The sequence below is a fragment of the Peromyscus leucopus genome, chromosome 15, assembly GCF_004664715.2.
Source record: "Peromyscus leucopus breed LL Stock chromosome 15, UCI_PerLeu_2.1, whole genome shotgun sequence".
Lineage (NCBI taxonomy): Eukaryota > Metazoa > Chordata > Mammalia > Rodentia > Cricetidae > Peromyscus > Peromyscus leucopus.
The window spans coordinates 60,415,472-60,435,879 of record NC_051076.1 but is presented as its reverse complement, the minus strand read 5'-3'; the positions used below and the strand labels follow the sequence as shown (position 1 = coordinate 60,435,879).

The 20,408-nt window shown below is 39.9% G+C and overlaps 1 protein-coding gene across 1 annotated transcript in view; it reads right to left on the bottom strand.

Moving 5' to 3' along the window:
* Positions 1-20,408, bottom strand: part of Dars1 (aspartyl-tRNA synthetase 1) — a 52,654-nt gene that overhangs the window by 11,284 nt on the left and 20,962 nt on the right. The window contains exons 5-9 of the mRNA XM_028874958.2: positions 14,860-14,962; positions 12,592-12,672; positions 11,253-11,312; positions 2,585-2,696; positions 823-957 (exon numbers count right to left, since the gene is read on the bottom strand). Coding sequence (XP_028730791.1) covers positions 823-957; positions 2,585-2,696; positions 11,253-11,312; positions 12,592-12,672; positions 14,860-14,962 — 491 coding nt within the window. The remainder of the gene's footprint in view (positions 1-822; positions 958-2,584; positions 2,697-11,252; positions 11,313-12,591; positions 12,673-14,859; positions 14,963-20,408) is intronic.

Sequence of the window (20,408 nt, the reverse complement as noted above, 5' to 3'; positions counted from 1 at the left end):
AGTAGGCATCTTATCCCAGTGGAACTGCAATTCTAGCTGGCTCAGTGGTTAAGAGCACTGGCTTTTCTTCCAGAGGACCTAAGTTTGGTTCCCAGCACCTGCATGGGAACTTACTGAGATTCACCTGCCTTTGAGGCCCAGAATTAAAGATGCATATCACCATGTCTGGCTAATCCTCAAAGAATGTATTTTTAAAATGAGATAGTGTCATGCATGCATATACACACACACACACACACACACACACACACACACACACACACACACACGTCATTTCAAACTTTGAGTTTATTACTTTTTTTTATTTTTCTTTTTTGAGCTGAGGATCAAACCCAGGGCCTTGCACTTGCTAGGCAAGTGCTCTACCACTAAGCTAAATCCCCAACCTGAGTTTATTATTTTATTCTTCTTGGTTTTTGTGGAACTGAACCAAGAGGCTTGCACATACTAACAAATGCTCTACCACTGAGCCAATTACATCCCTAGCTCTTAAATTTTAGTATTTCTATAATCAGCAGATAAATGGATTTAAGCTTTCAAAGGATCTAAACTTTAGTGTTTCTAATACAAGTGCTCTATAATTAATGGGTTTAATAAATGTAACTCAACATTTTTTTTTTTTTTTTTTGGTTTTTCGAGACAGGATTTCTCCGTGTAGTTTTGGTGCCTGTCCTGGATCTCGTTCTGTAGACCAGGCTGGCCTCTAACTCAGAAATCCGCCTGGCTCTGCCTCCTGAGTGTTGGGATTAAAGGCGTGCGCCACCACTGCCTGGCCTCAACATAATTTTACAATTAACAAATACATAAATGACAATATCTTACCTGGTCCAATGCAGAAAACCTTCTCAAAATCAGCACAGATGCACATCTGCTTATACAGCTGTGGGGACTGAGCAAGGTAGGCATTGTTTTTAAAATAGGACACAGTAAAAACATTGGCTCCTCCTTCGCTGGCAGCTGAAATGCAAACATTTATATTAACATAATCAGTTATATGTTAATCCATGTAATTCTTTAAAAAAAAAAAAAAAAGTAGTTCACTCAGAGAAAAAAGACCAAGAAAATCAAGAATTGCAGGCAAACGTTCCCTTTTTCTGAATCAATTTCCTATTTATTACTTTAAGGCTGTAAAAACTAAATGAATAAATAAAAAAAAGAAGATAGTCACTTCTTTTTTTCTTTTCTTTTTTTTTTTTTTTTTTTGAGACAGGGTTTCTCTGTGTAGCTTTGCGCCTTTCCTGGAACTCACTTGGTAGCCCAGGCTGGCCTCGAACTCACAGAGATCCGCCTGCCTCTCCCTCCCGAGTGCTGGGATTAAAGGCGTGCGCCACCACTGCCCGGCCCCCTTCTTTTTTTCTTGAGACAGAGTCTCACCATGTAAGGCTACTGTCTTAATTATTTTTCTGATTGTCAGAAGGCAATGTTTAATTTTTTATCTATCTAGATACTATTCTTTTAATACTTTATCTTCTATATATTGTTTTGCCTACATGTATGTATATGTATCATATGCATATCTAGTAGTAGATAAGGTCAGAAGAAGGCACCGAATCTTCTGGAACTGGAGTTCCAGATGGTTCTGAGCAACTGTGTTGGGTGCTAGGGATTGAACCTGGGTCCCCTGTAAGAGCAACAAGTGCTCTTAACTACTGAGCTATCTCTCCAGCCCCGTTAATGATATTCTTTAAAATATTTACTTATTTAGTGTATGTGTTTGCCTGTAGAAGTGCAAGTGAAGGTCAGAGAACAGCTTATGAAAGTTGGGTCTCTGCTTCTTTGTGTCCTGGGGATTGAATTCACACTGTCAGCCTTGATGGCAGTGGCAAGGCAAGCCTTTTATACCCACTAAGCCCTATGATGATGATGATGATGATGATGATTGAGACGAGCTCTCATTGTGCAGTCCTGGCTAGACTGGAACTAGCTATGTAGACCAGACTAGCCTTGAATTCAGAGATCCACCTTTCTCAGCCTCCAGAATGCTGGGATTAAAGGTGTTTGCCAGCAGGCAGGACCAGCTAGAATGATATTTGTAACTCATCATAAGTGTTAATGTAAGCAATTCTAAAAGGGTAAAAAGATCAAGACAGGATTCTCAGACAAGAATGATATCAAAATCCCAGCACTCGGGAGGCAGAGCCAGGCAGATCTCTGTGAGTTCGAGGCCAGCCTGGGATACCGAGTGAGTTCCAGGAAAAGGCGCAAAGCTACACAGAGAAACCCTGTCTCGAAAAACCAAAAAGAATGATATCAATAGGTACTTGGTCATTTTTTACAATGAAGTCTATATAAAACCAAACGGCTGTACCAATTTTGAAGGAAATTAACATAATAAAAATACATGTGGCCTAACTAACAGTGTAGGAATTACATGTTGTTACTGCTTTATTTCCTCATAGTTACCACAAAATGACTCTTGAAGGAAGAATATGGAACACTATAGATGGTGGTGGTATTATCCTTGAAATAAATAGTCCCATGGCACTAAACATTAAGGGTTCTTGGAATTATTTCAGTTTAAAAATTAACATAAGCAACACTGGGGAGGATATTTTTAATTACAGGATACATTTTTGAAGCATACCTGAAATAATTTTAGGCGTTTGGATTTCCACAAAACCTTTGTTAATTAAAGTTTCTCGGAAGAGATGGCAGATGCCGGACTGGAGACGGAAGATGGCCTGACTAGTTGATGTCTGTAAGACAGCATCAAAATCCAATTAAATCAACCTGGAACACCAAGCAAGTTAAACTATTCCTATTCTCAACAATCTTTTCTTTGTTTGTTTCTTCTGTTGTTTCTTGAGACAGGGTTTCTCTGTGTAACTTTGGAGCCTATCCTAGAACTCATCTGTAGATCAGGCTGGCCTTGAACTCACGGAGATCCGCCTGTCTCTGCCTCCCAAGTGCTGGGATTAAAGGTGTGTGCCGCCACCACCGCCCAGCTAACAATTCTTAAGTCGAACAGTACTGGAGACGATGGAGTACACAGTAGGCCAAGCCAGAAGGTGATGAGACATGCTGCAATCTAATGAATATACATGATCATACTAAGCTATTCTCGCTAGAAATGCTTCCTAAGCAGATGTCCTAATTTGTAATAATGCCATTTGAGAAAAAATATTTCTTTACAATTAATGAAACACCTTGCTTGTACATTCATTCTCTTGGGGACTGTTTTTAAAGGCAATACAGTTAAGTGAGACATTATCAACATTTATATAGCACACAAATATTCTAAATAAGAGTTTGGTATAGAGAAATAAATTCCCAAAGACGACAACACCACATTTATGTTAATCGTCACCAATTATACACTAACTGTAGATAGCCATGTTTGTTCCATTAAACTAAGAAAATGAACACAAAAGGCACACCTCTCACAACTCTGACCCACAATGGCACATAAAGCATGCACAGCAGCCCTCTAGGAGCATGCTGTTGTCACCTTTTCTATTTTTTTTTTTTCACTTTTCCACTTTATCTCCTCAGTTATTCTGGCTCCCTTTGTTTACTTGCAGCCTCAATCAGTGGCCAGAGCTCTCAAGTAATTATCTGTGCTCCAGTTAAAAGAAGAGGCTTCTTATCAGTAAGTCTTGCAGAATACATTAAAGAAAAAGAATGTTATAACGAGGTAGGTGTTTGGTAAAAACACCCGACCTCAACCAACAGCAGGACAGCCAGAGTCTGCTGAGTTGGTACTCAGGCATTTCAATGAACTGCTCATGGCCACCGCTCACCCGGCCTAGGCGTTCGCTGCACTCTGATGCAGACACCAAGGCCAGGTGGGACTCTGCATCTCCTTTACAGGAAAGAATCTAACCTTGAATTTCTGAAGATGAGGACCTTTTGTTTGTTTACATTTTATTCAGTGTGCATGTGTCACACCTCAAGTGTGGAGGTCCAAGGATAACAATGAATTGGCTCTCTTTTTCTACCACATTGGAACTGGGAATGGAATTCAGGTTTTCAGACATGGATGCAAGTGCCTTTATACCCTGAGCCATCTTGCTATCCCAAACCAGGGCATACTTAAGCAATGTTATTTTATAATTCAAATTCAAAGATACAAATCAACAATTTCTCACAAAATAATGGAGATCATTTTCTAAAAGCCTCTATAAGCTTTTATAGTCTGCTGTAACTAATTACTTACATTAAGACATTTACATTTAAACTGAAGAGGAGGGTTTGTGTCTCTACTTACTGATTTACTTGCCCATTTATTCATTCATTTATTTTTGTTTGTCTATGTGTTATGTGACTCACAAAACTACAAATTGTATATTTTTCTGCTTTCTAAAACCTAGCAACCTATAAATCAAAGAGGTATGTTACTGACTGCTACACATATGGAGACACAACTCACTTTAGTGAGATACATTCTCTAAGGGGCACAAGTACACTACACTGCTTTTTTTAAGCTAGCCTAACTAAACTTATTTTATCCTCTTATCAAATGGAAACTAATTATTATAACTCATATAGTATGAATAGAAATTTCACTTAATTATGTTTTTAAAAAACAAATTTTACAGCTGGAGAGATGGCTCGTATTAAGAGCACTGGCTGCTCTTCCAGAGGTCCTGAGATCAATTCCCAGCAACCACAGGGTGGCTCACAACCATCTATAGTGGGATCTGATTCCCTCTTCTCACATAAAAGCATACATGCAGACATAGGACTCACAGGCATTAAATAAATCTTTAAAAACCAAGACAAACAAACAAACAAAACAACAAAAAACCACCCTAAAAAACAAATACACCCCCACCACATATTATGCCCCCATCCTTGGCTTCCTGATTGTATCAACAAATCTGTCAATGTGGGAAGAAAATGGATCCATGTTATATATGAGAAAAAATATCCCCCTGCCCCATTAGGTTCCTCAAGGCACTTGTTGGCCACTGGAAAGACAAGTACCTATTTTATTAGAAAGAAGGAACTGGGGATATAGCTCAGAGCTGTATCATTTGCCTTGCATACCAAAATGCTAAAAGTCTTGTGCTTGATTTGTATTACAGAAGAAGACGAAAAAGAAAAAACAGGAGTATAGTTTAGGAGTAGAATGCTTGCCTAGTATATATGAGACCCTGGGGTTTATCTCTAGCATCACAAAAACAAACAAACAAAGAACCCGAACACAATTACTTAAGCAATAATTCCAACATGTCCCATTTCCTATCTAGCATACGCTACTCTGGCAGATTCTACCTTTCAAATGGTTTGAGATGATTATAGCTGCAATACCAGCTATTAGGAGGCTGAGGTGGGGCAGGGGATGAGGACTGCCGAAATCAAGAATGAAGTTGGTGAGAAAAGTTCATCAGAATTTATATTTTAAACATAAGGTGTTCTTTAAAAGCAGTAACAAAGAAGAAGCTTCAAAGGAAACAATTATTTCGGTCATTTGTAATGCTGACAATTCTTAGAAGCACTTGTACGGAGTGCATGCCAGCTATCTTTGTACTCAGTACACACAGCTACTATAAGAAGCTCAATATCCGTGCATGGAAACTTGCCTCGGGGAAAACACTGACCTCAGAGGAACTGTACTCAACAGACTAACCCAGAGCCCGAGAAACTTCTCGTCTACTGCAGAATCAAGCGTCTGCGCCTCCTTCACAAAGCATCCCTATGACATTAGAGGACAATGTGGGGTAACTAACAGCTAAGCAACAGAAAAGAGAGGTTTTGTCTTTTGGTCAAATCAGTCATTCTAAGTAGAATAATAATATTTAAAAGAACCAAAAAACTTATTTTCTGTCAACTCTTTTAAAATATGGACCAATTTTAGGGGCTGGAGATAACTCAGCAGTTATCAGACAAGGTAAAAATAAAAGGGGAAAAAAAGCAAGACTCTACTTACAGAATTATTTTCCCTGAGGTCAGTCACATTATTAGAAAACAATGTTGTATCTTTTAGAAGACAAGAGGGGGAGGTTCATGGGAAGAATCTGAAGTGTTGAGAGGGAGAATTAAAAAAAAAGTAAACACAAGTTTCCAATGAAACTGCTAATGGTACTGAGTTTTCACCATTCTCAACAATAAATTATTTTTCTGTTGGGTTCGGCTTGTGGATTTAAAAAAACACTCAATCACCACCTTAATTAGCTACAGACTTCTTGCAAGTTAATGGTTTATACAGCCAGTTTATAGACTGTTGTGAAGCTGGACTGGGGTGAGAGAGATCTGGTGAGTACTTCTCACCTGAAAATCTGAACCTTTCTTAACACTGATAATGATGCTACAAGTTGAGAAACCCACATCTCAAGACCATGCTTTATGCAGGAAATTATTTAAAATATTGCAAAAAAAAAAAAGCCTTCAGACTATGTATACATATGGATTATAAATGAATTTCATCTTTAGACTTGGGTCCCATTCTCCAGGGTATGTCAGAGTATGTGTACACACACATTCCTAAATCTGAAAAGACTTACAAGTAACCTCTGTAATATAACTGGAATCACGCAAAGCTGCAATGACATTACTACAGTAAGGGAACTTTGGCAGCACTCAGGTTAAATCCCAGCCAACTCTCCAGCAGGCAGGCACTGTGGGTAAAGACAACGGTGCTGCAGTGGGAGAATGGGCGGTCTGCAACACATCAGTGTCGAGCAACCGACAGAACTCTGATTCAGGCCAACAATTACCACATCCAGCAAACTCCCCGGACTGCCTCGGGTCATCCAAATCTTTGTTAAAAGTGCCACTGGCTGTGGCAATCACCCACCTATGATTCTCACAGCACTCCCAACGCTGTCTGCTGTCACACAGACCAGCATTACTCAATGTTTCTGCCTCTACTCATTTCTGTCATGGTAGGTTTCACTTGGATTACCATTATTTCCCTTTAAATCACACCTTAAATGGTGCATCCTTAGCAGCAGCATCCATAAACAACACATGAATTTAATTTACAAGTTATAGCACCTAAGTATTAAAATAGAAAACATGCATCTGTTTAACACCCAGAAACTGTTGTATACCTTGTTTTAGAAAAACACTGTAAAACTGGAATGTCATATGCTGGCATGCAAACTATACTGCCAAGAAAATCTTGTGTATTACAAGGGTGTAAAAATTCATCAGAAATACAGATTTTCATTTTCTACTTGAAAAAAAAAAGTATTGAAGTCAACAATGAGCAGACATAGACACTTGATTACCAACTGCCTAATTGTTCTGTAAGTGTTTCAGGATTCCATGGTTTTGTTAATGACTCTTTTAGAAAGAGACAGAAAATATACACTTAAATTTTAAATTTATTTTAGTATGTCTTGTCTACGTGTATATAATGTGCACCACGTGCATGCCCACAGCCCCAGAGTACGTCATTACTGGATCCTCTGAAACTGGAGTTGCAGACACTTGAGCTTCCATGAGTGCTTGGAAACGCACTTGGATCTGGCAAGAGAGCAAATACCCTCTCCAGTCCCCCACTTTAAAGTGCATTTATTTAATTTTTTAATTAAAAATGTACGTGTATGGGTGTTTTGCCTGCATGTATGCCTGTGTATCATGAGGTTGCAGTGCCCAGAGAGGACAACAGGGGAATGGTGGATCCCTTGGAATTGGAGTTACAGACAGTTGAATGCTGTCATGGGGTGCTGGGAAACCACAGTTGAAGAATGGTAAGCCATCTATTCTCGCCTACTGAGCCATCTGTCCACTTATTTATTTTGTATGTGTATGGGAAGGCAGGTGCTGTGGAATAATGCTTTTGTATACTGGTTTAATAAAACGCTGACTGGCCAGAAGCCAGGCAGGGAGTATAGGATATGGTGGTATTCTACTTGTACTGAAATGTGATTTTAATTGTATGTTAATAAATAAAGTTGCCCGGGGATCAGAGCTATTAGAGCCATAGAAAGAGTGTGGTGATGGTGGCGCATGCCTTTAATCCCATAGATCTCTGTGTGTTCAGGAATACAGCCAGCATTGGAGACATACGCCTTTAAGACCTAGAGGGCTGTACTTACAGGCAGTGACAAGGCAGTCATGTGTTTGGATTTACAACCAATGAGAAGGCAGAAGAGAAAGACTATTTAAAGACATACACACAGGAAATAGCTCTTCGGGGATCTAGGAGCACCACAGGAGGAAGGGTAAGATTTTAGCTCTGAGCTCTGACCTCTTGGCTTTCTCTTTTACATTGGTTCTGTGTTTCTTATTTAATAAGACGGTTGGTTACATCTACATAAGCAGACAAGGAGAATTCTGGGAAGAGGAAGGTTGAGTCAGGAGATGCCAGCCCAGGGAGCAGCAGGTAATGGCAGACGGGTAAAGCCATGGAACACGTGGCAACATATAGATTAACAGAAATGGGCTGAGTTTAAATGTAAGAGCTAGTCAGTGGTAGGCTTGAGCTAATGGCGGAGCAGTCTTAATAAATACAAGCTTCTAGTCATTATTTTATTAGTTCTGAGACTAATCTCAGGTCTCCATGCTCGGTGGCAGATACCTGTACCACTGAGTCATCTTGATGGCCCCAAGAATGTTAAAATGTTAAAGTCATTTGTATTCTTGGAAAAGTCTAAGTTAAATGACCTTATCTTACTCTTTCTCTGTAAGAGCACTCACCCTCCTTCCATGGATCACTGTGGCAGTCATTCTCCCTTCTAGGGATGGTAGGCTATTTGGTAGACTTTTTGGAAGGGTTACACTTAAATCTGAATCACTCTTTGATTTCTCCCTATTCTTAGGTACAGATGAATGTCATCAAGATAGTAAATACTTACTTTTCCTAGCTAATTAAGAATATATTATGTAACACTACAATGTATTTCTTTATAAAAAACTACTGTTTTATGTGCATGGGTGCTGGGAACTGAATGGGGCCCTCTGGAAGGACAGTCAGCACTCTTATCCACTGGGCCATCTCTCCAGCCCACAATCTATTTTTCTAAATTGACCACTACACTAAAGCTTTTATGCTCCTATTACCAATTCCATACAGACAAACACAGGAACATATAGCAGTTACCTGCTACAAAGAATTCTCAGATGTTTTTAGGAGATAAGACTTTTGATGAGGACTTCTAAGTGCAATCCTACCTCCCTTGGGCTGCCAGGTCATCCTAGAAGTCAAGCCATTTATTTAGTTATTTATTTTGGTTTTTCAAGACAGAGTTACTCTGAGTAGCCCTGCCTGTCCTGGAATTTGTTTTGTAGACTAGGCTGGCCTTGAATTCAGATATTCCCCTGCTTTTGGGTTTAAGGGCCTGTGTCACCACCACTGGGCATGAAGTTGAGCAATTCAAAAAGTGGAACACATTTAGGTTAGGTATCTAGCCAAGTGAGCAGAGTGCTCACCCAGCATGTATGAGGCCCTAGCTTCAATCCCTAGCACAACTGGATATGACAGTGTATGTATAACTAGAATATCAGAACTTGAGAAGTAACAGCAACAGGATCAGAAGCTCAAGTCTTCTTCAACTACAGAAACGCTTCAAAATCAGCTTAAATACATGAGGTCTTGTCTCAAAATAAATAAATAAAATAAAAGGGGCTGGTGAGATGGCTCAATCAGAAGAGATGCTTGCTGCTAAGCCTGATGATTTGAGTTTGAGCCCTGGAACCCACATGATGTAAGAGAACCAATAAGTTGTCCTCTGACTTCCTCATGTGCACCATGGCACAAGCTTGCCCTCCCTGACCCTCCACAAAATATGTAAGATGGTCCATGCAAATACGAGGACAGGGTGTGGATCTCTTCTACCTACATAAAAAGGCAAGTGGGTGTGGTAATCTGCTTACAATCACAGTACTATGGAGGTACTAACAGGGGACCCCTGGAACAAGCTGGTTAGGCAGACTAGCCCAAACAGTGAACTCTGGGTTCAGTAAGAGACCCTGCCTCAATATATAAAGTGGAAAGAGACCTTGGCAACCACCTTGGGCCCCAACACAAAGATATGTGTGTGCGCGCACACGCGTGTATACACACACACACACACACACACACACACACACACACACACACACACACACACACAAAGTACCTCCATACATGGGAATATGCACAAATGCATATGCAAACCACAAACACATGAAAAAAAAGTGTTTATAAGGATCATATAAACAACATGAATGAAATAAATGTACAATACTTCCTGGTGGTGTAGGATAACACAAAGGACATATACCCTACCTAGTACTTTAGCCAACATGTGCCCAGTACTACTAAGATCTCTAACTCTTCAAGAAAAGTCATCTGGCTATTAATATGAAAACCTTCCCATCCTTGTTTTCCTTCCAACTGACCTCCAACTGCTTTTTCTTTTGTTTTTGAGCTAGAGTCTCATTACTGTAGCTAAAGCTGACTTCTAATTGCCTATGTAATCCAAGCTGACGTTGAACTTTCCTGTCTCAGCCTCTTGAATGTTGGAGATTACTGGTGTGCACAACCAAGTCTGGCCAAATCCTGGGTTTCAGTGATCCTGTTTCAGCCTCCCAAATAGCTGGGATCACAGGTCCGTGCCATGGCACTTAGTAAAACTCCCATTATTCAATGGTTGCAATACATTTAAATTACACCACCACCACCAACCAATTTTTTTCTAGGCCAAACTGTAGTATAAGCCAGTAACAAATAGTTTCTAGGCAGTACCAAGAGATTAGTTTTTTCAACATGAATTAAAAATGGAGAAGGTTAAAATTTAAAAAAGGTACAGAAAGCTAACAGCCAGAAGAAGCACTAAGTGTACTTCCAGGAGACACTCACTTGTAGAAGAATCAAAGTCAGGACAAACCTGAGCATGAGACAGAACACTTGAGGAGGAAGATGTGGTCAAACATTAGGAAAGCAAGATGACAAACCAGTGATGAAACATTCCACTCTTCCACTTGCAACCAAACCAAAAGGGAAAGAGAAGTCCCATGAGACGACAGTGTGAACCATGACAGGGACTTCTTCATAACAACTCCTGTCTCCACCCGGGTGCACTAAATTGTATGCCATTTCTTTTACATCTTGTAGTTATGACTGCATTTCTACTTGACTAAACCTGCACAAAACAGACATCACTTGGAAGTCACCCAAACACTGGCATTATAATCATCTGTTATCTTCAAACAAAGCAAGTCAGTATCCTGCGAACGAGTACTTACCTGCTCCTGCTCCTGGCAGCTTTCTGGGGGAAGGGTCAGTCAGAGAGGTACACTATGTCTTGTATCATGATATTTATACATAGGCAAGTGGCAATTAGCTTTATGGTATCCCACCCATCTCAGTGTTGGCATACCCTAAGATCAATGACTCTGTTGTCTAATCTTGTATCCTGGTTAACAGTAGCTCTTCCTTCCTAAAAGAGACAAAAAAAGGGGGGGGGGGTGAGAAAAGAATTTTTTTTTCTTTTTTCAAGATAGGGTTTCTCTGTGTAGCCCTGGCCGTCTTGGAATTCACTCTGTAGACCAGGCTGGCCTCGAATCAGAGATCCACCTGCTTCTGCCTCCCGAGTACTGTGATTAAAGAAAGGCGTTCACCACCCCGCCCAGCTGAGAAAAAGATATTTTACCAGTATATTGCAGTACAACCACGCACACCATACACCCTAGTCTCAGAAGCTATGCTTTCTTTTAGTGAGAGGTGTGTATGTTAATATTGTACATGGAAATCAGGAAGTCAAGATAATGAACAGAGTAAGAGGAAAGCCAGGGGAAAGTTATGGTTAGAGGCAGAGATGATGCTGGGGATGGTAAGGTACACCTTTAATGCCAGCACTTGGAAAGCAGAGGCAGGGGGATTTCTGTGAGTCTGAGGCTAGCCAAAGTTACATAGTGAGACTGTCTCAAACACCCTCCCACACCAACAAGAGACAGAAGGGAGTGAAGGGGAGCTAGACTTACGACTAGAGATGGCTCCGTGGGTAAAGCATGTTATACAGGTGAACACTGGAGCTGGCTAGAGGAGCTCCGTCAGTGAGCTCTGGGTTCAAAGTCAGACACTCTGCTTCAATATGAGAGTGATTGAGGAAGACACCCAGTATCAACCTCTGCATCCACATACACACATGCAGGCCCCACACCCACTCAACAACAACAACAACGAGACAAAAGGAGATGGTAAAATGAAAAGGAGCAGAAATGCTGCTGCCTTCTTTCCCTTCTCCAAATTTGCTTACTACTGGGGTACCAGAATTCCCCACCTGAACTCAGTACATCCTGGACTTAACTTCCAAGTGTTTTGCTAACACCTAACAGGAGGAATAATACAGAGCAGCAGGTTTTAAAAGTGTGCTCTAGGGACCACCAATGCCCTCCCGCCGAAGACTTTCAGGGAGTCCCTGAAGTCAAATCTTTCTCTCTTTTTTAGGGGGGCAGGTTTCAAGATAGGCTTTCCCTGTGTAGACCTGGCTGTTCTGGAACTGGTTCTGTTGAACAAGTTAGCCTCAAATTCAGAGATACACCTGCCTCTGCCTGGGATTAACAGTGTGCTCCACCATGCAGAGCTAAATTTCTGTTTTTATTACAATATTTTTCATTTTCACTTTTATTAATCTATTGGTATACTTAATACAAGGAGAGCACTGGTTTCTCATGTGACAAACTACTCAGAGCAAGCACATGTGACATAAACATTACCTCTTCACCTTCCACTTCAGGTCGAATGGCGTCGTCCAGCTGCAAGGGCAGGCGAGGTTCAGCCAAACTGATCACATAAATCTGAAAATGAGAAATTGCCAAAAATATTAAGAAGTAAACAAAACCTGTTGTCTTCTGCTTAAAAGACAATCTACATGGAAAGATGTTTGTATACATCTTTAACTGAAACCATTTGGCAAAATAAAATAAGACGATATCCATTTTTATCTACCTAACAGGGATAATATTGTTGGCTCTATGGATTGTTTGAAGTCAACTAAGATAACACAAATACTTGATAAGCCCTAGTTACACACCAATGTAATCAACAAGGCCTAGCTGTATCAACAAAAGCTGTGATTAGGGAAATCAATCTCAAAGCTTCAATTAAAATGGGGTCTGCCACAAGAACCAAAGCATTAACATAGGTGTTGCTATTATTAACAGTATTCAGCCACTGCTACCACCATGACCCAGCTAGGCTACACCCGTCTTCCTTTCTTTATTCTTTGTTGTCAAATATCTCATTTCCTGCTGTTCTGGTCAGGAGCCACAGAGGATGTTCTTTTACATTGTCAAAGTCCCTTAATACTCAAGCATGCTAATTTCATATTTTAGTGATAAAAAATCATTGAGTTCATGACTAAGGAAGGGTGCCTTACCACTTGCACCATGAAATCACTAAGCCTGGTGAATCACAAAGGGGAATTACCTTTATGTAGTTAAGTCAGGAAAGGCACCTGTATTCTCCCAGTCTGGGGACTACACTTGGCATTCTGAAGTGTCAGAGGCTCTGCTCTAGCTACTCAAAGGTAGCTCCCTACACAAAATTTTGGCCTTCATTTAGTCAATACAAGCTTGACTTTCAAATCCGAGCTTCCTTTAGTTAATACAAGCTTGACTTTCATAAACAGTGGAAATTCACTCTCTCCTTCATAGGGTTCAAGTTCACAGTGTGTGTGTGTGTGTGTGTGTGTGTGTGTGTGTGTGTGTGTGTGTGTATAAAAATAAGCAGTAACTGTTGGTGGAATACGTAAGAATAAGGGACAGTCCCCAGGTGGTGGTGGTGCACACCTTTAGTCCCAGCACTTGGGAGGCAGAGCCAGGCAGATCTCTGTGAGTTTGAGGCCAGCCTGGGCTACAGAGCGAGATCCAGGACAGGCACCAAAACTACACAGAGAAACCCTGTCTTGAAAAACAAAACAACAAAACAAACAAACCCAAAACAAACAAAAAAAGAGTAAGGTATAGTCAATTGCTTACGGCATAATTAAATGCTTTGTAAAATACTGTATTATTATTATTATTATTATTATTATTATTATGGCAAAACTTATCGGTAAGTTCTGAAGGCTTATAGTATTTATTACTGACACTTTTAATGCTAGATATGTATTCTGCCATTGAGCTAGGCCCCTCTCATGTATTAAAAATACAAGTTTGTATTGGACATCAAGTTTTCTTTATTAGAGTACTGAAAACCCAGTCAGGATGAAAAGACAAATTCCTTCTTGTCAATATAAATGGACTTCTTTAGTAGACTCAACAAAGAACAAAGTAATGTGTCAGGTCAGGCCAGCTCAGCATAACTACAAGATTTTCCAGATCTCAGAGTCCCACAATTACCTCCTATTAAATTTAACTCTTCATTCCCAAATCAGTGGGTAGAGATGTGCTCATCTCTTTGAATCTACCAACCTGTCTTTCTTATGCATGTTACAAAGTACTCCACTACTCCCTTTTGTGGAAGGGGTCTCTGTGTATGTGCTCTTAATGGCTTCAGATCCTTCAAGATCGAGGGAGGGAAGAGACTAACCATTGTCTTGAAAACCACTTAAACAAACATTATTTATTTATATAAATGTGTACACACATATGAGCATATATGTTCATACCACAGGATGAGTAGAGGCCAGGAGTTGGTACTCTCTTATTAACTGGATCCCACAGCACAGCACAAACTGATTCAGTAATTAACACAAATCTCAAAATTCTACCATTTGTTTTTGTTTTTATCTTACTATATAGATCAGGCTGGCCTCAAACTCAGAGACCTGCCTACTTCTGCCTCCCAAGTGCTGGGATTAGGTGTGTGACACTATGCCCAGCTACATCAGTTATTAAGAACATACAGATTTGATATAAAATGATCTAAAAACCTGTCTCTCTCTTACTCTTTTCTTGTGGTGCTGGGGGTCAAATCCAGGGTACCATTCATACTAGGCTGCATCTCCAGTCCTCACAACATTGTATTATAAAACGAGTTACCTTCTGGACATGTAATTCAACATCTTGCTGTGTACAGCTTCCAATTTTCTGATTTACTTTTCTCACAATGCCTTCCACATCAATAATACTTTCTTTGTTGATGCTGTCAAGAGAAAAAAAAAATCCTTAACTTTAATAATCTCATTACAGGTGTCAGAATTCATTTGGTATTGAAGCAGCAGACTATGTCAAACCGTTCTTTAATATAGGCGACACTTTTGATAAAGGCAGCCTCTTCAACCTATTTAAAACAAGCTATTACACAGACTACCTTATGAGATGACTTTTTTTCAAGATGCCACAGTTTAGTAACAATTTATAAGATACTTGGGACATAAAAGGCAATAGGACCAAGTGAATTGTAAAAAGTAGTAAAGTCTCTGAATTATTGAAGAACCCTTTCCTCTTACACTTGAGATCACTAAGATCAGCATTTCCTTTAGTAAGAAACACTGGCTTCAATAAATGCAATTACGGTTATGTAAGGGAATTAAATAATAGAAGAAGGTCAACTGAAAAATTTTCCAAGTACTACTAAGAATAGCAGGGTGCTGATTAGCAATTACAATGTCACCGCCTGAAAGTTTCTATGCTCACCATGTCCCTGGATTATTACTAATAACCTAGTCCTGCGCTCACACTTAAGGAATGCTTGTGTGACACTTAAATATTAAGACAAATTTCAAATAACTGCATCTCCTGGCTGTTCTTTAACAAACCTGAGTTGTGAACATTAGACACCTAAATTCTGAAAAAGAATTTTATTATATTGTCTATTAAATACCTAATCATTTTCTGGTTATTTTACATATAACCAAGAAAAGATATAATTTGAAATGATGATTCCCAAACAAAATAACTAGGTTTGTTTGGTTTTTGTTTTGCATTTCTTCTATGATGGAATGTGACAATGTATTTGGTGAAAATGACTAAGATCCATAGAAAAGCTGCCTTCATTCTGACACAGAATTCATCTTCAGTAGTTGTGGTGTTATTAGATACCCTAGAAACCACACAGTGCTAACCACAGTGAGCTACAAGGCCATCTGCTCAGTGATGAAGGCCTAGACTGTACTGCTTAGGATTCTGTCACCAACTACCTTTTTAAAAATAACTAATAGTACATATAGCCCTGCTCTCTTGAGTATCCTGTACCACAGCCACCACTGAATATCTAGCTAAAGAAAAATCATAATTTGTAATTAAGAAGTAGGTGGTCACCTCTAAAGCCTAAAGCTCAGTCTTCTATTTACTCTTAAAAGCATTTCTTCCCGTAAGATATAAAAAAGAATTTGGTTCTCCATATTTTAAGGTAATCCACATACATTGAGAATGAAACTATTTTATTAAACCTAGTTCTCTACATATAGTTACAAAATCAGTTTTAAAAAAAAGCATTTCCGCCGGGCGGTGGTGGCGCACGCCTTTAATCCCAGCACTCGGGAGGCAGAGCCAGGCGGATCGCTGTGAGTTCGAGGCCAGCCTGGGCTACCAAGTTAGCTCCAGGAAAGGCGCAAAACTACACAGAGAAACACTGTTTCGAAAAAGCCAAAAAAAAAAAAACAACACAACAAAAACAACAACAACAACAACAAAAAAACCAAAACTGACATGAGTGTGTCATCTGTGTGCACGGGTCAGCCTGCTGCGTGAAGAGATGACGAAGGGCTTGTTTCCCAGGGCTCCAGGAGGAACGTTTTCTCCTTACTGATCAATACAGTCCAGTGACAACCAACCCTACTCTGACCACAGCTCCACTTTTCCTACTGACCCTAACTAAGCTCATGGTGCTTTGGTTTACTCCGTCTCCCATGTAGAAGCCTTGGACAGTCCTCTGGACCTTCTGTTAGCAGACAGCCTTCTTCAAAGCCAAAGTTAAATATCGCCTTTTCCCCCAAACACAGTATTTTTATTGACTATTTGGGAATTTCACATCAGGCACTCTGATCACACTTCCCAGTCCTCCCCTACTTTTTTTTTTTTTTTTTTTTTTGAGACAGGGTTTCATCATGTAGACCTGGATGGCCTAGAACCTACTCTGTAGCCCTAACTGGCCTTGAACTCCAAGATCTCCCTACTTCTGCCTCCTGAGTGCTGGGATTAAAAGGTGTATGACACCATGCCTAGTAACACTGCTTAAAAACAATAACACTGACTGACTTACTTTGTGTGCCTATATTTATGTATGTATGTATGTATGTGTGTGTGTGTGTGTGTGTGTGTGGGGTGCATGTAAACCTGTCGCATGCCTGAAGGTGTGTTTGTTGACATGGACACAGCCATGTCAAGGAGCCCAAAGCCTCATACTTAAGAGAAAATAGCAAAGCCTTCCTCTGGTCCATGTGTAGCAAAGGTTCACCACAGCTTACTCCCCCTAGATACTTATTGCCTGAAGACTTCTACTAATATTAGCTACACCTCTCTCCTTGGTTCAGCTATATGCCATAAACCCTGCTTCAACCCTGATTCAACTGTATGCAATCACCGGCCTCTCTGTTTACCTCTATAAACACGCTGAACTACCAGGGTGCTGATGTTTCTCCTCCCTAGAAGAGTCTAGTTCCTGTGCTTGTCTTTCCTTCATCCCCTCACCTCCTCAGTCATGCCAAGTCCCTGGAGCCATACAAGGACTCAGCATATACCACAGCAGGAGTGTGGCAGTCAGTGACAACTTGGGGAATCAGTTTTCATTTGAACACATGGGTCCAAGGGATAAAACTGGTTGTCAGGCTTGGCAGCAAGTACCTTCCCTTGCCAGACCGCCTCACTGGCCCAATTTCTCCCTTTTGTATTTATTTTTAAAGATTCATCTGTGTGTATGAGTGTTTTCCCTGTATGTATGCATGTATGTGTACCATGTGCATGTCTGATGCCTGAGGAGGCCAGAAAAGGCATCAGATCTCCTGGAACTGGAGTTACAGATAGTTGTAAATGCCATGTGTGTTGTGGGAACTGAACCCAGGTCCTCTGAAGAGCAAGTACTCTTAACAACTGAGAAGTATCACCATCCCCTCAAGATCTCTACTCTTTAACAAGTGAGTTTCATACTAGTTTCCTTCCAGAAAGACAGTGGAATACAGGCAGAGATTCTCTGCTTAGTACTGGCTGGAGATTTAATGAAAACACACAAACATTTTATCTTCTTTCTTCCTTATTAGTATCAGATGTTCTTTAAATTTTGGATAATCCATTTCTACTATCTTTATACATCTAGATTTATGCCTTTACCTATTTGCAGAAATAAATGAATTCACAAGAGAAAAAAAACCCAACTCAAAACAACAACAATTGCAATGTAACAAGGACTAGCTCTAAACCCTGTGAGCAGAACCTGTAAAAAGCTTCCATTTTCTGTGTAGTTGTGTGTGTGCATGCACACTTACGTCAACACAGCGACATAACTACTGCCAATACAATTTTTGGGGGAGGGGAGGTTGAGGCAGTCTCACAAAGGCAGGCTGGTTTTTAATTCATTGTGTGGCCTGGGCTTGCCTTAAACTCCTTATCCTTCCACCTCGATCTGATATTACAGAGGTATACCACTATACCCAACTCCAGTCTAACTACATGATTTTTTTTACTGACTTACATGTAAAGACAGTGTACATGATAGTCTGCCACCAGAAAGACACTGGACTAGGAAGCTTTCAATTCCACATTTGAAAAAAAACACGTCTCTAAAAGAGTTTTATCTATCAGATAACTAGAAAGCTTGAGTTTTACATAGGATGTGCAGTGAAAAATAATCCCTGATAGAAAGCAGAGGAACTCCCAGGAGCTCTTTTAGTACAGGAGAAATGGATGAAGTAAATTAAACATATCTTTTCAATGCCAAGTCAGCTGTTTTTATTATTAATGCCCGAAACACTGTCATTGTATTGTTTTCCATGCCTCTTTTATTTTTCAACCTCTCTTTTGACTCTCCAAATAATTAGTCACTCAGCAAATAAGATAGATTAGTACAATCTTGACATCAAGATATTCTTAAGGAACAGGCAAAACAGATTTCATGCCATTTATTAGGAACTATCAACCACCAGCTTAAAACTTTAGTTATGACCAACAGTTTCCATAGATTAAAACTGCAGAAAGGATCATCATTCTTTATATCTTATTAGTCCCCTTATCTATGACCCCAGTGGGTCAATGCACTAAACACAATCCCTCTCTCTCCTAGTTAGGTTTCTATTGCTGTACACACAATGACAAAAAGCTACTCGGGGAGGAAAAGGTTTATTTCAACTTTGAGTTGTAGGAACTCAAGGCAGGAGCCTGGAGGCAGGAACTGAAGCACAGACTATGGAGGAGCACTGCTTACTGGCTTGCTCAGCCTGTTTTCCTTATACAACCCAGGACCACCAGCCAAAGGGTAGTAGCACAGTCCACAATGGGCTGGTCCCTCCCACACCAATAATTAACCAAATGAAAGAACTACATCCCATTCTGATGAAGGCACTTTTTCAACTGAGGTTCCTTTTTCCCAAATGATCCGTTTAGGGGGTATCTGTGACCACCCTGGCTAGCAGAGTAACGATCTGTAGGGGGTAAGAAGGTAGCTCAGTTTATTAGCTGATGTTGGCTCAAACTTCAGTAAACTGACCCTGAGTATTTTTTTTAAAATTAAGATTTATTTATTTATTTATTTATTTATTTATTTATTTATTTATTTATTTATTTATTATGTATACAGTATTCTGCCTGAATGTCAGAAGAGAGCACCAGATCTCATTATAGATGACTATGAGCCACCATGTGGTTGCTGGGAATTGAACTCGGGTCCTCTGGAAGAGTAGCCAGTGCTCTTAACCTCTCTCTAAGCCATCTCTCCAGCCCTTCCCCAAGTAGTTTTTTAGGTATACTTAAGCAATACAATTCGGTGAAAATTTTCCTGGTGATAATGAACTCAACCTTATACGCATAATAAAGCTTAAGTCGTGACTACATTGAAACTCTGACTATGCTGTGATTAAAGGTGTTACCCCTACCCCACTTTACTCTTAAGATTTTTAAGCTATTTGTTGTCTGTGATGAGGCTAAAATCTGGGGCTCTACTTCTCATGCTAGCGAAGTGTTGTACTTATTACTGAGCCACATTCCTAGACCTAAAGCTATTTCTTAAATAAAAAAATTAAAACTATTTTTTGGGCTGGAGAGATGACTCATTAGTTAAGAGTACTTGTTGCTCCTGCAGGGGAGCCACATTCACCTGGTGGCTCATAGTTCAAGGGACTTACCACACTTTCTGGCTTCCCTAAATATCTGGCACATACATTGTACACTTATAAGCATGCAAGCAAAACACTCATACAAATAAAATAAATTTCTGAATGGAATGTTTTATAAGTTTTATGCTATCATTCCATGGTACTTGGTTGAATTTATCTGTATTTTAAATACTGAAGAAGCTTTACACACTTTTATTTTGTAGCTCCTAAAAGTAATCTTAGTATGCAAATCTCTAAAGCATTGCTCCCATTATCACTCAGCCATTTCCTTTTCCGTCCCAGTTGTATGTGAAATGCTTTAGACATGCATACAGCATTCCATTC